Source organism: Micromys minutus (genome assembly GCF_963924665.1).
Source record: "Micromys minutus genome assembly, chromosome: X".
Taxonomy (NCBI): Eukaryota; Metazoa; Chordata; class Mammalia; order Rodentia; family Muridae; genus Micromys; species Micromys minutus.
Window position 1 is genome coordinate 38002054 of NC_137970.1, and position 18303 is coordinate 38020356.

The 18303-nt window shown below is 37.5% G+C and overlaps 1 protein-coding gene across 1 annotated transcript; it reads right to left on the minus strand.

Annotated features, from left to right (window-relative positions):
• Window positions 1-14150: 14150 nt before the first annotated feature.
• On the minus strand, window positions 14151-16547 carry LOC308414871 (protein PPP4R3C1-like; the record flags this gene model as incomplete). Its single annotated transcript, XM_080910067.1, has 2 exons — window positions 14585-16547; window positions 14151-14377 (listed from the first exon to the last, which is right to left on the minus strand). The coding sequence occupies exons 1-2, from the start codon at window positions 16527-16529 to the stop codon at window positions 14151-14153; spliced, it is 2172 nt and encodes a 723-aa protein (XP_080766193.1). The 5' UTR covers window positions 16530-16547.
• Between the last annotated feature and the right edge of the window lie 1756 nt (window positions 16548-18303).

Genomic DNA, 18303 nt, shown 5'->3' on the forward strand with positions numbered 1-18303 from the left:
ACTTGAATTTCTGACTAGAGCAATTAGACAGCAAAAGAAAGTCAACGGAATAAAAATTGAAAAGGAAGAAGTCAATATATCACCATTTGCAAATGATATAATAGTATAGTTAATTGGCCCCCAAAATTCCACCAGTGAACGTTTACAGCTGATAAACCACTTCATCAATGTGGTTGAATATAAAATCAATTGAAACAAACCAGTAGCCTATCTGTACTCAAAGGTTAAACAAGCTGAGAAAGAAATTAGAGAAATGACACCCTTTACAATAGTCACAAACAATATGAAATTTGTTTGTGTGTGTGACCCTAACTAAGCAAGTGAAAGATCTCCATGAGAAGAACTTCAAATCTCTGAAGAAAGAAATTGAAGAAGATCTCAGAAGATAGAAAGATCTTCCATACTCATGGGTTGGAAGGATCAACATTGTAAAATTGACCATCCTAACAAAAGCAATCTACAGACTCAATGCAATGCCTATCAAAATTACAACTTAATTTTCCATAGAGTTAGAAAGAGCAATTTGCAAATTCCTTTGGAATAACAAAAACCCTAAGATAGTGAAAACTATTCTCACAGTAAAAGAAGTTCCAGAAGAATCACCATCCCTAACCTCAAGATATATTACAGATCAGTCTTAATAAAAACCTCATGGAATTGGTACAGAGATAAACAGGTAGATCAATAGAACTGAATTAAAGACCCAGAAATGAATCCATACACCCATGATTACTTGATATTTGACGAGAGAGCTAATACCATTGACTGTCAAAAGGACAACTACTTCAACAAATGGTATTGGTTAAAATAGCAGCAGCATGCACAAAATACAAGTCAATCAATTCTTATATCCTTGTGCACAGCTCATGTGCAAATGGACCAAACACTTATATATAAATCAGGTACCCTGAAACTTTTAGAAGAGAAATTGGGGAAGATCTTAGAACACATAGGCATAGGAGAAAATTTCCTAAACAGAACACCAATGGTTTGTGCTCTAAAAACAAGGATCGACAAACAGGACCTCATAAAATTGCAGTTTTTCCAAGGCTCTGGTCACTGCGAAGAAGAAATAATATCAACTGAAAGATTAAAAAAGGATCTTTACAAATCTTGCATCTGATTGAGAACTAATATCCAATATACACACATAATTCAAGAAGTTAGATGCCAGAGAAACAAATAATCCTTTTAAAACCTGGTGTACAGAGGTAATTTTTTTTTCTCAATTTAGGATTACTGAATGGCTGAGAAGCACTTAAAGAAATGCTAAACACTTCTAGTCACTAGATAAATGCAAATCAAAAGAATCTTGAGATTCTACCTCACACATGTCAAAATGGCTAAGATCGAAAACTCGGTTGACACTAGATCTTCAGAGGATATGGAGAATGAGGAACACTTCTCCATTGTTTTTGGGATTTCAAACTAGTACAACCACTCTGAAAATCAGTCCGGAGGTTCTTCAGAAAATTAGACATAATAATACCTGAGGACCCAGCTGTATCACTCTTGTGCATATACCCAAATGATGTTCCAACATAAATGAATGGCACATGCTCTATCATGTTCATAGCAGCCTTATTTATAATAGCCAGAAGCTGGAAAGAATCCAGATATCCTTTAACAGAGGAATGGATATAGAAATTATGGTACATTTACATGATAGAGTACTACTCAGCTATTAGAAATAACTGTATGAACTTCCTAAGCAAATGGAGGGAACTAGAAACTATCATCCCGAGTGAAGAAGCCCAGTCACTACAAAACATACATTGCATGCACTCACTGGTAAGCAGATACTACTCCCTAAATTCTCTAAATAACCAAGAAACAATTCACATTCCTAATGAAGCTAAAGAAGAAGGAAGGCCAGAATGTGGATGTTTAAGTCCTTCTTAGGAGAGAGAACAAAACACTCACAGGAGGGAATACAAGGTCAAATACTGGAACAGAGATTGAAGGAAAAAAACAGGGACTGCCTCACCTAGAGTTTCACCCCACATGTAGACCCCAAATTCAAGCACTATTGCTGATGCCAAGAACTGCTTACTGGCAGGAACCAGATATGAATGCTTCATTAAAGGCTCTGCCAGAGTCATACATATACATTCCAGGTTGCTTGCAGCTAACTCTGAGACTGAGTAAAGTAGCTAGTGAAAGGACTGAAGGAGCTGAAAGGGTCTGCAACCTCATGGGAAGAACAATATTATCAATAAACCAAACTCTCTAGAACTCCCATTAACTAAAACACCAACCACTGATCACACATGGAGAGACTCATGGCTCCATTTCCATATGTAGCAGAGGATAGCATTGTCTGGCATCAATGTGAGAAGAGGCCTTTGGTCCAGTGAGGGTTTTCCCAATGTCAGGGAATGCTAAGGCATTGAGGTGGAGAGGATTATTGGGAGAGAGAAAACCTTCTTGAAAGCAAGTGGAAAGGGAAAGGACATCCGGCAGGGGCAAGAAACTCAAATACAGAAAATATCCAATAAAATAATAATAATAATATTAATAAGAATAAGAATAAATTAAAGAAAATGTTCCCCACTTAAAGAAAGGGATTTCCATAAACATACAAGAAGCCTATATAATAAGAAACAGATTTAACCAGAAAAAATTCTCCTTTCACATAATAATTAAGACACCAAATGTACAGAATAACGAATATTGAAATATGTTAGGGTAAAATGTCAAAATCCTTACATAGGCAGATCTATCAAAATTACACCAGTCTTCTCAATAGAGACTCTAAATTCCAGAAGATTTTGGACCAATATCATACAGATCCTAAGAGAACAAAAATGCTAGCCCATGTTAATACACCCAGCAAAACTCTGGATCATTCTAGTTGGATAAAACAAATTATTGAATGACCAAACCAAGGACAGAAACTACAACCAAAAAAAAAAAGCAAGAAAGTAATATTCTCACAACAAAGCCCAAAGAAGAGACCCACAAAAACATAATCCCTCCTCTAACAACAAAAATAACAAGAAGCAACCAATAGTGGTTCTTAAAATCTCATATCATCAATAAATTCAATTCCACAATAAAAAGATATAGGTTAGGATATTGGATATGTAATTAGGACCCCAATTTTGCTGCATACAGAAAACACACTTCAGTGACAAAGAAATAATTTTTTCCAAGCAAATGGTGCCAAGAAAAAATATTCAGTAGCCATTCTAATATCCAATAAAATAGACTTTCAAACAAAAGTTATCACAAAAGATGGGGTATGACACTACCTATTCAAAAAAGGAAAACTCTACAAAATGAAATCTCAATTCTTAACATCTATGTCCCCAATCCAAAATTACCCACAACTGTAAAAGAAACACTAATAAATCTCAAAGCACACATTTAAGTACAAAGTAATTGTAGGACACTTGAACACCTTATTCTCATTAATGAACAGATCATGGAAACAGAAAATAAACAGAGAAACGGTGAAACAAACAGAAGTTTTGATTCAGATCAATTTAATGGACACCTACAGACCATTTCATCCTAAAATATATATATACATTCTTCTCAGTATTGAATGTTACCTTTCCAAAATTGACCTTATAAGTAAGCGACAAATCATACCTCAAAAAATCCAAGAACATTGAATTAATTCTTTGTATTCTATTGGACCACCACAGAGTAACCCTGGTCATCAATAACAAGAAAAAAAAATCAAGAAAGTCCATATACAAATGGAAACCTAATAACTCTGTACTCAATGATTTCTTGATCAATGAAGAAATGAAGAAATTAAAAATTTTCTAGAATTTAACATAAATAAATGCTCAAAAACCCAAACTTATTGGACACAGTGAAAACAGTATTAAGAAGAAAAATTGAGAGACACAGGCCAGGTAAGAATGCTCTGCGAGTAGCCAGGGCAAAGAGAGGTCTGGGCCCAGCAAGGAGCAAACATGCCCCGCCCCACTAATTTAGGGTAGCAGGAACTCTGCCTTAGGGTCTTGGTTTCCACCTGGGGGCTCGTGCATGCAGAACAGGCACTCAGGCCATCTGCCACCAGGAACAGCTGAGATCCATGGACACAGGCCTGGTGAGAATGTGCTGCTAGTAACCGGGGCACGGAGAGGTCTGGGCCGAGCAGACAGAAAACATGCCCCCCTGCATTGGTATATGGGGAAAGGAACTCCACCATAAGGTCTCAGTTTCCACCTGGCGGGCCCTTGCATGCAGAAAAAATGCTCAAGCCATTTACCACAGGAAACAGCAGAGATCCATGGACACAGGCCAGGTACACGAGAGAGACAGGAAACAATCACTGACAACAAGAACACATATAATCACAGACAACAAGATAGCAAGAGAAAAGTGTAAGAACTCACCCAAGGAAAACCAAGACAACCTGGCAATACCAGAACCCAGCTCTCCCATCACAGCAAACAGTGGAATGGCAAACACTCCAGAAAAAGAAGACTCAAACCTGAAATCCTACCTCAAGATGATGATAGAAATCCTTAAACAAGAACAGGAGGAAAAGCATAAAGACATGAAGCTTTTAAAGAGGAAACAAGAAAAACACTCAAAGAAATCAAAGAACTAGAGGAAAACAGAACCAAAGAGATGAAGGAATAGAAGAAGGAATTTAAAATAAAAATGGAAACAATAAAGTAAACACTAAAAGAGACAACCCTGGAGGTAGAAAACCTAAAAAAGAAATAAGGAGTCACAGACGCAAGCATCTCCAACAGACCACAAGAGATGGAAGAGAGAATCTCAGAGGCTAAAGACAACATTAAAAACATAGACAAAACAGTCAGAGAAGATGCAAAAGCCAAAAAGATCCTAACCCAAAATGTCCAGGAGATCTAGGACACAATGAGAAAACTAAACCTAAAGATAATAGGAATAGAAGAAGGTAAAGAATATCACCTAAGAAGCACAGTAAATATCTTCAACGAAATCACTGAAGACAACATCCCTACTCATAAGAATGAGATGACCATGAGCATAAAAGAAGCCTACAGAACTCCAAATAGAGGGACTAGAAAAGAAATTCCTCCCAACACATAATAGATAAAACAAGAAGTGCCCAAAGAAAAGAAAGAATACTAAAAGATGTAAGGGAAAAAGGTCATGTAACATATAAAGGCAGACCAATCAGAATCACACCTGACTTTTCAACAGAGACTATGAAAGATAGAAGAGCCTGGACAGACATCAGGCAGACCCTAAGAGAGTACAAGTGCCAGCCCAAGCTGCTATAACCAGCAAAACTCTCAGTCACCATAGATGGAGCAACCAAGATATTCCAAGACAAAACTAAATTTACAGAATATCTGATCACAAACATTACAAGGAATTATAGGAGGAAAATCCAGTGCCAGGAAACAGCTCCAAGAAGCAAGCTGGAGTGGCTATTCCAATATCAAATAAGGTAAATTTCCAACCAAAAGTTATCAAAAAAGATAAGGAAGGACACTTTTTACTCACTACAGGAGAAATCTGTCAGGAGGAACACTCAATCCTTAACATATATGCTCTAAATACAAAAGCACCCATATTCATGAAAGAAACCCTACTAAAGAGCAAAAAATACATTTCACCCCACACAGTAATAGTGGGAGACCTCAACACCCCAGTCTCATCAATGGACAGATCATGGAAACAGAAACTGAACAAGGACACAGTGAAGCTGGCTTAGGTTATGAACCAATTGGAATTAATAGACATTTACAGAACATATCATCCTAAAAAAAAAGAATACACATTCTTCTCAGCACCTCATGGCACCTTCTCCAAAACTGACCATATAATTGGACACAAAAAAAGCCTCAGTAGATATAAAAAGATTGAAATACTCCCATGCATCCTATCAGATCACCATGGTCTAAGGCAGGTCTTTAATAACAACAAAGACAACAAAAATCCCATATACACATGGAAACTAAACTGTGCTCTATTAAATGATAGCATGGTCCAAGGAGAAATAAAGAAAAATTAAGCATTTTCTAGAATTTAATGAAAACGAAAACACAACATACCCAAACCTATGGGATGCAATGAAAGCAGTACTGAGAAGAAAACTTATAGATCTGAGTGCTTCCAAAAAGAAACTGGAGAGAGCATGCATCAGCAACTTGACAGCACAGTTGAAAGCTCTAGAACAAAAGGAAGCAGATATACCCAAGAGGAGTAGACGGCATGAAATAGTGAAACTCAGAGTAGAAATTGACTAAATAGAAACAAAAAGACCCATTCAAAGGATCAACAAAACCAAGAGCTGATTCTTTGAGAAAATTAACAAGATTGATAAACCCTTAGCCATACTAACAAGAGGGCATAGAGGGAGTACCCAAATTAACAAAATCAAGAAGGAAAGTGGACATAACAATTGAAACTGAGGACATTCAAGAAATCACCAGATCCTACTACAAATGCCTATACTCAACAAAGCTGGAAAATCTGGAGGAAAAGGTTGAATTCCTAGACAGATACCAAATAATAAAGTGAAACCAGGACCAGGTAAACAATCTAAATAATCCCATAACATTTAAAGAAATAAAAACAGTCATCAAAAGCCACCCAATCAAATAAGGGCAAGTCGAGATGGGTTCAGTGCAGAATTCTATCAGACACTTATTGAAGACCTAATGCCAAAGCTTTACAAACTATTCCACACAATAGAGTCAGATGGAACACTACATAACTCATTTTTAGAACTCAAAATAACCCTCATTCCTCAACCACACAAAGACACTACAAGAGAAGCGAAATTCAGACCAATCTCACTTATGAAAATTGAAGCAAAAGTACTCAACAAAATCCTTACAGACCAAATCCAAGAACATATCAAAACGATCATTCACCATGATAAAGTAGGCTTCAATCCTGGACTGCAGGGATGGTTTAATATAATGGAATCTATCAATGTAATCCACCATATAAACAAACTCAAAGAAAAAAAAAACACATGGTCATCTCACTAGATGCTGAGAAAGTATTTGACAAAATTCAACACCTGTTCATGTTAAAAGTCTTGGAAAGAACAGGAATGCAAGGCCCATACCTAAACATAATAAAAGCAATATACAGCAAACCAACAGCCAACATCAAACTTAACAGTGGGAAACTTGAAGCAATCCCACTAAAATCGGGGAATTGACAAGGCTGCCCATTCTCCCCCTACCTATTCAACATAGTACTGGAAATCCTGGCTGGAGCAACTAGACAGCAAAAGGAAATCAAAGGAATTCAAATTGGAAAGGAAGAAGTCAAAACATCAGTGTTTGCAGATGAAATGATAGTGTACTTAAGTGACCCCACAAATTTCACCAGAGAACTCCTACAGCTGATAAACAAGTTCAGCAAAGTGGCTGGATATAAAATTAACTCAAACAAATCAGTAGCCTTCCTCTGCTCAAAGGACAAACATGTGGAGAAAGAAATTAGGGAGAAAATAACCTCCACAATAGTCACAAAAACTATAGAATACCTTGGTGTGACTCTAACTAAGCAAGTGAAGGACCTGTATTACAAAACTTCAAATCTCTAAAGAAGGAAACCGAGGAGTTCTCAGAAGATGGAAAGATCTCTCATGCTCATGGATTGGAAGAATCCACATTTTAAAAATGGTCATCTTACCAAAAACAGTATACAAATTCAATGCAATCCCCATCAAAATTCCAACCCAATTCTTCATATAGTTTTAAGGAGCAATGTGCAATTTCACCTGGACTCACAAAAGACCTAGAATAGGGAAATCCATCCTCAACAACAAGAACAATCTGGGGGAATCACTTTCCCTCACCTCAAGCTACATTACAAGGCAATTGTGCTAAAGACAGCATCACACTGGTACAGAGATAGGCATGTGGATCAATGAAATAGAATATAAGACCCAGTTATGAGTCCTAACATATATGGTCACTTGATTTTTGACAAAGGAACTGTAAACATTCAATGGAAAAAGGACAGCCTCTTCAACTAATGGTGTTGGTTCAACTGGTACTCAGCATGCAGAAGAATAAAAATATACCCTTTCTTATCCCCTTGTACAAAGCTCAAGTGCAAGTGGATCAAAATCTCCACATTAAACCAGGTACACTGTGATTATTAAAAGAGAAAGTAGGGAAAACCTTACCACACATAGGCACAGGAGAAAATTTCCTAAACAGAACACCTATGGCTTGTGCTCTAAGTTCAAAGATTAACAAATGGGACTTAATGAGATTGCAAAGTTTCTGTAAAGCTAAGGAAACTGTCAAGAAAAAAAAAAAAAAGTCAGCCAACAGATTTGGAAAAAATCTTTACCAACCTTACATTTGATAGAGGCCTAATATCCAAGGTAAACAAAGAACTCAAGAAGTTAGACACCAGTGATTCAAACAACCCTATTAAAAATTGGGGTACAGAGCTAAACAAAAAGTTCTCAATTGAAGAATATTGAATGGCTGAGAATCATCTAAGGAAGTGCTTGATATAATTAACCATCAGGAAAATGCAAATGAAAACAACCCTGAGATTCCACCCATCACCAGTTAAAATGGCTAAGATCAAAAATTCAGATGACAGCAGATGCTGGCCAGGATGCAAAGAAAGAGGAATAATTCTCTGCTGCTGGTGGGTTTGTAAACTGGTACAACCACTTTGGCAATCAGTCAGGCGATTCCTCAGTGAATTGAACATAGTACTACCTGAACGACCCAGTCATTCCACTTCTGGGCATATACCCCAGCGAAGCTCCAACATACAACAAAGACACATGCACCACAATGTTCATTGCAGCTCTATTTATAATAGCCAGAAGCTGGAAAGAACCCAAATGTCCTTCAGTAGATGAATGGATACAAAAATTGTGGTACATTTACACAGTGGACTTCTACTCATCTATCAGAAACAATAACTTAGTGAAATTCTTAAGAAAATGGATGCATCTAGAGAAAATCATCCTGAGTGAGATAACCCAGTCACAAAACAGACAAAATATGCTGTCACTGATAATTGGATACTAACCCCAGAATGCTCTGAATACCCCAGAAACAACTCACAGACTATATGGCATTTAAGAAATACAATGGCCAAAAAAATAAATAAATAAAATGAAAAAACATTATGCTTAATCTTTACACACCAAGGAAACTTTGACTATTTTCTGGTTACATTTTTTTATATGTACTTTATGCTCATTGTAACTGGTAAGATTTTAATGCATACTATCAAACCTTTAATAAAATCAGTACTGACAAAAATGTTTTCATATACTTTTATGCAAAAATGCTTAAAATCTGTACATTTTTGGATTTTTAATAAAGTTGTTTAATTTATTAAAAGAAAGAAACTGAGGAGATTCAAAAAATCATCAGATGCTTCTACAAATGCCTATAATCAACAAAAGTGGGAAAACTATAAGAAATGGATGGTTTATAGACAGTAACCAGACACCAAAGTTAAATCAGGATCCAATAAATCATCTACACAGTTCCATAACCTCTAAGTAAATAGAATCAGAATTGCAGAGTATTTCTTACCCTCTTTTAATATAACACTGTATTTTTATTTGGAAATTTACCTTAATACACCCTAATTTTATTCACTTTCCAGTCATCACTGATCTACTCCAACACTTTTTATCACCTTTAATACCAAAGTAAAATACAAGAAAATAAAAGAAAACAATACCAAGTTAAATGTGCATTGCTAATATACTCAGTGGAGTATCATCTAATTCCCAGTGTCCAACCCCTTATAGGAAATTGAGTCCTTCCTTATTCCCACCCCTGCCTTCCACATAAATTTGTTGGCTATGAAGAGCTGTACCTCAGCATTCAAATGACAATTTTAAAGACTCTCTTTTCCTGGCTTTCAGTTTAGAATGTTCCACTTGGGTTTTGGGATGTGAGATTGTCGCAGAATCTTCCCTATGTCTCTCATTCTTTATTGTGAGTCTTAAGTCACTGAAACCACTGCAGAAGAAGCTTCCTTTCCCTTTATATCCAGTGGTTTCATAGATCATAGTCTTCCACAGACAATGGACATCTCCATTTCTTTTAGTGGTAACAAGGGACATATACATCAACACCATCCTTGATGCAGCAAGACCATGGACAGCAGCATGGACACAAGCAGCAACAGATATCATCAGGGCCTCAGGAAGCATCCAAGGCCACGCACATCAACATGATTCCTGGTTCAGTCTTGACCCTCTGACCTCAACATGTCTTTAGGTAGCAGCATAGATGATAGATATCCACATGGCCTACAATCATACCATAGCGTACAGACAGTCACATGGCCTCCTGCTGCAATGTCACTCCCATCTCCGACCAGCAGAAAAGGAGTGACAACAGCTTTCTTCTCAAAGCGGTTTATTCAGGAACCTTACAGCATGCCCATGTACATCTTTCTGTCCCTTTCGCTCTCTTTTTCTGATTTTCTTTCTGTTTCTCTTTCTGTTTACCTTTCAGTTTCTCTTTCTCCTCTCTTTTCCCCAAGCACAGTCCCTTTTATCATGATCTCGAGTCATGGGTGCACCTGCCCAGCTCACACAGTGGGAGGTGGAAGTGGCTAACCTCGGGGGCAGGAGGAAGTCAGGTGCTAGTCACAAGCTTAGGCTGGAGTCCCAAGCATCATCTTGGGACTGCTGCCACACCCGCTCTCCACACTGCAACAGGACCAAGGACTAAAACAGGGGCTCCTTCTGAAATACAGACCACGGAACATCAACATGATCTCAGGTGGCATCACAAGCCACCTCTGTTAGATCCAAGAAAGTGTGCCTAGTCTGTATTATGCTCAAGGGCTCTGTTAATTAATATCTGTGGTTTATATTACCACTGGAGGCCATGTGATAGGCCTTGTCTTATGGTAATTTGTCATGTTGTGTTCAGTTGATATCATTGGGAGGCCAACTTTTTTGAAAGAAAATGGAAGTGGAGCAGATTTAAGGGGAAAAACAGATAAGGTAAAACATGCTCAGAGGAGTGGATGGGGAAAATTCAGTCAGGATGTTATGTAGGTAAAGAATAAAAAGCAATACAGAAGAACACACATGATCTCTACTCACTGATAAGTGGATATTAGCCTCAAATCACAGGATACCAAAGTTATAGTTCACAGACTATATGAAGGTCAAGAAGAAGGAAGACCAAAATGTGGATGCTTCAGTCCTTCTTAGAAGAGGGAACAAAATACTCATGGGAGGAAATACAGGGACAAAGAATATAGCAGAGACTAAAGCAAAGGTCATCCAGAGACTGCCACACCTGGGACTAAATCCCATACACAAGCACCAAACCCAGACACTATTGATGATGCCAAGTTATTGCTGAGAGGAGCTTGATATGAATGTCTCCTGAGAGGCTCTGCCAGAGCGTTACTGATATAGATGTTTGCAGCTAATCATCAGAGCACAGGGACCCCAATGGAGGAGTTAGAAAAAGGAGTTTACAACCCCATAGGAAGAACAACAATATCAACCAACCAGACCCCCAGACCTTCTAGACATGAAACTGCCAACCAAAGAGTACATGTGGAGGGATTCATGGCTCCAGCCACATATGTAGTCGAAGATGGCCTTGTCTGGCATCAATAGGAGGAAAAGCCTTTGGTTCTGTGAAGACTTGTTTCTCCCAGTGCATGAGAATGCCAAGGTGGTTAGGTGGGTAGTAGGTGTGTTGGAGTGGGAGCATCCTCACAGAAGCAAGGGAGGATGACTGGAAGAGTGGGGACAGTAAAAGGGGATAATATTTTAAATATAAATGTATAAAATATCCAATAAAAATACAACTAAATCCTTTGTAGCATTTTTTAGTTTTGAAATTGTACGCACATGCAATTTTAAAATGTATATATTTTGTGTATATACACATGGGTACGTAAGTGCCTCTGTGTGCATATGCATGTGGAGACCAGAGAATAATCTTAAATGTCACTTGTTTAAAGTTTGTCACGTTGTGGTTTGGCCCAGGGTTTTACACTGGTCTAGAGCTTTCCCAATAAGCTTAGGTGCCTGACCAAAAAGGGTCTACTTTTTGAATACCTAACACTGGGATTACGAATGTGTACTACACCTGACATTTTTTTTACATATATTCTAAGAAATAAACATAGATCTCATGAGAAGAGCTTTACTGAGTATGCTATCTCTGTAGACTAGAAAATTTCTTTTTTACCTTTCTTTGTCTAAAGGACTTATTACCTCCAAGAATATCTTTGGTCCCTTTGAATTAGGTAAGGATACCAAAATGGCATCAGCTATTTTTTTAAACACCCCTCTGAGACAAGACAACCTGAAAAAAATAAATAAAACCACTGACACCAGGCCTGTTGATTGCAACAAGAACAAATCAAACAAGCTGCATGAAAGAGGTTAGGACCAACTGAGTAGAATGGAAAAGAAACCTCCTCCCCAATGTGTTGTATTGAGTGCAGTCTGTATATGATTTCCAAGGTTCAGATATTATGATCACCCTTGCTAGGATGAGCTTTGGTGATACTGCTGTCTTTTTCTTATTTCTGCTTACACATATTTCTGTAAGCTACCCAAAATAAAATTTATTGGTTCACCAAGTTAGATTTCAGTTGTATCTGTACTTGGGTTTGTCATGGGTTCCATAACTTGGGTAAGTATACTTGTATATTTCATACCCCCACAAAGAGTATTTTCAAATGTCAGTATCATGGCATAGCTAGAGTCCTATGGGAGACAAGGGGCAGTATATTGTAGTTTAAATAAAAACTGTCCACCAAATTATTAGCCAAAGTATTTGAGCACTTGACCCATGGTTGGCAACACTGTTTAAGCATGGAAACTTTTGAAAGTAAAGCTTTGCAAAAAGAAGAAATTCTCTTAAAAGTTGGTTTTAGAATATATAGATTTCCCTTATTTTCAATATATTCTCTCTCTTTCTCTCCCTCTCTCTCTCCCTCTCTCTCTCTCTCTCTCTCTCTCTCTCTCTCTCTCTCTCTCTCTTTCTCTCTCTCTCTCTCCCTCTCTCTCTCTCCCTCTCTCTCATTCCTATATGTGGGTAAAATGTGATTAACAGCAGCTTTACACTTGACCATCTGCTGCCATGCTTCCACTGAAATTTATGGGCTTCTTCTTGTAGAGCAGTAATACAAAAGGAACTATTTCTTCTGAGTTGATTTTTACAAATGTGTATATATACACATCTGTATGTATATGTGTATACACTTGTTTGTATGCATATACATATACATACACATACACTTACACAGACATACACACATACATATATGCATACATATACACATGCATCATATACACATACACATATGTATATTCATATGCATATACATATACATCATATAAATATATACATACATCATATTCATATACATATACACATACATATATATCATACACATACACATGCATATACATATATGTGTGTGTGTGCATGTATCCAAGTATGTGACTACTACTGGGAAAAGGACAAAACTTCATTAACTTTCAAAAACTGCATATTTGATGCTTCATGTTTTATCTCATGAAAATCATACAGAAAACCACATTACAAATAATATAATATTGATGCTGATAGTTGATGTTTCTTATCTAAAATAGAACTACATTAAAAACAGCTCCTTTAGTTCTAGCTTAGCATTTTATTCATGAAAATAAATGCTAAAATGCACTGATGTTGTTTCCCTGTTATTATTTATAATGTTGGAGTTCTGTTATATCTTCACAGAAATTCTGAAAGTCTCACTTTACTTGTATCTTAATATGACTTTGCCTTTCGTACAACAAATGATATATTAAATAAACTTCAATTTATGGAAAGAATGTCAGTGCTAGACCATTTTAGAAAACAGGTTTTACAATAAAACTTTTGTAGTTGCTTCTATTATAAAGTCCTTAGTAAAAATTGTATTACTTTGTCAAACTTTTCCTTCTTTCAAACCGTGCTGTTAAACTAAGATGTTCTTGATCTGAGGTTATGACACAGTTGCTGTTTTGTTTTTTCTTTTAATACTATGCATCTATTTTATGGGAGATTTTCTTTATATAAAATTGAGGCCTCTTATTCATTATATTATTCCATATTCTACAATATCTAAAAGTCCATAGGAGAAAGATTTTTTAAGTTGTATTGTTAGAATTGTGATATTTATAAAATTTTAATTAATTTAGGAATTTAGGACGCCGTATGAATTTATGGATTAAGATTAGGTCTCTTTGGAGGCGGTTCTTCATCTTTGCCTTCACCTTCATTTTCATCATTATCATAAGGATCATCACCATTCTCAGAACCAGAATCATATTTGTAATCCACTAAGGATACCTGGCTGCTGCAGTGTGATCTACTCATTCTGTCAGCAGAAGTATCACAATGAGATGGACAACATATACAGGCTTCAGATGATTTTCTTTTGGGTTGTTCTATTTTATTTTCATTTTTGTTTGCTTCTTTAATTTTCATACATGTGTCATAACAACTTGGGAAGTCATTTTTCATTGGTAGAATAGCATCATCTTTTTTGATTCTTCTACAACGTACGTCTGTCTTTACTTTTACCTTCATAATTTTGATATGTTGGTAACATACTTTTGGGTAGATTGTTTTATGTAAATATCTTTTGTTGTTACTCTCTTTATTCTTCCCCTCTTTATATTTGGTTTTCAACCCTTTAAAGGTCTGGACATACTCAATTGATTCAAAAGCCATAAAAAAATTTTCCACAATGTTTGCAATGAGAGACGTGATGTTTTCTTCTCTTATAAATTCAAATAGCTCAATGACGGCTGAATTTAACATATTATACCGAGTTCCATTACGCATAAAAACATTAACAACAGGTTCAAAAAGGTTTTTCTTAATTATGTAAAGATTGTAAGTTTCGTCTTTGAGACCAATCATCCTTCTCATAAACCGGACAACACTCAAAACTAGAAAAGTGTGCTTTGAACTCATCAGCTTCAAGATTCTGCTGAGCAAGTTGTTATTCAAAATAAGACATTTTATATATGTTGGGTGGTGTTGTAAACAAAATGTGAGTATTTCTAAAACTGCTCCAAGCAACTGTGCATTTTGATAATCATTAGGGCAGATGTTAGCTCTATTATCATCACTGACATTTTCTACTGTGGTGGACAAAATTGGTGCTATGAGCTTATTCATGCAACAAGTATAGAAGAAATTCAGAAATCTCCTTCTTTCACGTCCCTTAGCTGTGACACACATATTTTCTGGATCAAGAAGTGCATGCAGAACTGTTGTCAAAATGTTGCCTTGTGAAATTTCAGGATCAGAATCACAGGTCATTTGTTCAATCATTATATTAATAGTAAGGTCATCATTATCTAAACTCTTCTTAGCTTCTTTCATTAAATAAGCTCGGACTATGCATGGACTAATATTTACTAGATGACCAAATATTTCTAGAGCAGCTATTTTATTTTGGTAGTCATGCATGTGTACTACAACTTTTAAAGCACTCATGATTCCAAGCTTCATCAGTGATTTTAGTAATGCATTTTTATTTTCAGACTGTAATACCTTAGCAAATACACAGAATTCCTTGATGAATAATAATATTTCACACCGTCTCTTATCATATACAGTGCTATCTTTCAGTTGAGCAAAAATTTCAAGCAAAAATTTTTCATCTTCCTGTAGCATGGTAATTATTTCAGTTTTATTGAAAAAAATCATGGTGGTAAGTTTAGAAAGACGATTTACTTCAAATATACATAAAGTAGATAACAAAATATCATGAACACATTGCATTCTACAGGTCTGGTGTATTTTTTGCCTAAGTTCAGAATGTATTATTGGCATAACTTCCTTGAATTTGGCATTTTCAGTCATGAATTTTCTGTGTGGTTTTGGCTGACCTAAACCTGGGCCATATTCTAGGCATCCTATCACATCCATTATAAATTCATCAGACAACATGATGGTAAACAAACGAGTATCATTTAGAAACAGAATTCCTTTGATGATGCTATTCAAATAGTGCAAGCCTTCCATGTTCTGATACTCTTCACAAGTGTGGAACAGCTGTAGCAATTTTTTAATGTAACATTCATTTTCTAAGACCAGCACCAGCCTTTCTTTCTGGCTTGGTATTTGATCGACAAAAGGAAATAAATTTGCAATGTTTTGAAGGGTATTGAGTTCACATTTTGACATCTCAATCAGATTCCTGATTGGTGGCAGGTCTTTAGAACTTTCTAGATCATTAGTAAGTTCTTGTGTAATTTCTACACTTGGGTCTTTACCTTGAACTTTGCAGATATCTTTCCAAATCTCTTGACAACCATTTGGTTCCTGGAAATGTATTGCCATACAGTGATGCTTAGCTTCAGACCAAGTAATTACCTCCCCTTGATGTTTCTGATAGGGAACATTAGGCTGTATCTTGCACTCCATAATCAGTGAGCCATCTGATTCTGAATGAACAAGGAGGCACACACCATGAAGCCGTTTGACATATTTGGATAAAATATGTCCTGAGCCTATGTTATTCCACTGCTTCTCTTCCACCATGACATAGACATTTACACTATGAAGTTTGTAGTCCATGTTCATCTCTGGCTTTGGCTCACTAGGCCACATCCTTGTGCAGACTGCAGACCTCTATTTTTATATTCTGGCCAGACGTAACTATTCCTTGCTACCTTGGCCAGGAATGTCCCCGTGGTTGCAATTCTGGAAAACATCATAAGAGAACATATTACTGAGGGTTAAATGAAGGGCAGAGGCTAAAATGGCCCAAAGTCATTAGGATAGCTGGGGGAGAAGACCCTGATACTTCTGAAAGAGTTAAAATTTCAAGCTAGCCCCACTAACCCTGCCTTGAGGATAAATATGGCTCAAGGCTGAGAACAAAAACCACAGATCACCTGGTCTCGATAAGGTTTGACTCTGCAATCCTGAGAAAAACTAGTATGAAGGTCAGTGTGCCACAAAACAGAGTGTCTTAGAGTTGAATCATATCCAAAGGCAGAGAGTGCCAATTTGAATGAACCAATGAAATTGTGAAAAACTAGTATGAAGGTCAGTGTGCCACAAAACAGAGTGGCCTAGAGTTGAATCATATCCAAAAGCAGAGTGCCAATTTGAATGAACCAATGAAATTGCCATGGGCCTGTTGCTAACTGTTTATTTAATTTTTCCTATAAATATGCCCCCCCTAATTGAGATCTGGACTCTTCTATCTCCTGAGTGAGATATGTGTCATTCCCAGAGCTCTGGTCTTCCCCCTCCCCACCAATAAACCTCTTGCCTGATTGCAGCAAGATAGACTCTCTGTGAGTTCTGGGTTTTGCATTCTCCTAGTACTAGAGTGAGGGGCTTCCCCAACTTCGGGGGTCTTTCCGTTGGGGGCTTTTCTGTGATTTTGCAACCACCCAAAACTCTGAGACCCTCTTGGAGGTAAAGGAGGATTCCCCAATTTGTGTCTTAGTGTGTCTGAGTGTGTCTGAGTGTACAGCCGCTGTCTGTCTCTGTTCTGATCTGGGACTGAGAAGCGCCTTTGGTTTTTCAGCTGCTTCTGAAGCTGAAAAGCTTTTTTAGCTGTGTTTGATAGATGTGGAGAGAGAAACACAGGTTGCAACTCTGAGAGAAGTCTCAGGAGGACAGGAGAGTCATGGATACCTGACTGGTCTCCTGGCAGGTAAGGGGGGGATTGTGGGTAATCCTTTTGGAAGAGAAACTAGGGAGACCTCTTCCTTCTGAAAATGCTTTTGGCTGGTGCCTACAGACTAGGCAAGGCCATGGTTGTCTGGATATTGTGGTCTCTTTGTGTTGTCTATTGTTTGTCTAGGTGGAGACATGCATCTGTTAGTCTTTGTCTGTGTGTCTTAGATTTCTGTTTTGAGTTACTTGTGACATTGTTGGACTGAAGTTAGGGACAGAATACACAATATGTCAGAGTTAAGAAAGAAAGATGGCAGATTTTCTGTGCCTCTGAGTTGGCTGGCCTCCCGAGGGCACTTTCAACCTGACTAAAATTTCTGATGTTAAAGCTCTTGTTTTCCAGGAAGGACGGGGATTGCACCCCAGAGGAGTTCATGAAAGGAGTAGGCTCACCCACATAGCACAGGCTGTGCCTAGAGGGAATGAGTGTGGGGGGCAGAGTCCCAAGAAGTTTGGCAGCTGTGGTGATAGTGGGGCAGTGAGATGGCTGGGAGTCTCTGCCTGCCCTTGCTAAGCTGCAGTGGCAATGTTATGATGGCATGGCAGGTCCTGCAGAAGGGAAGGAGGAGGCCATCACAGCCCATGCATCCTGAGGGGCTTGGTGCAGCTGCAGCACCATGCTGAGGGAGTGTCCCTGCATGAGTTCAAGGCACCAGCCAAGAAG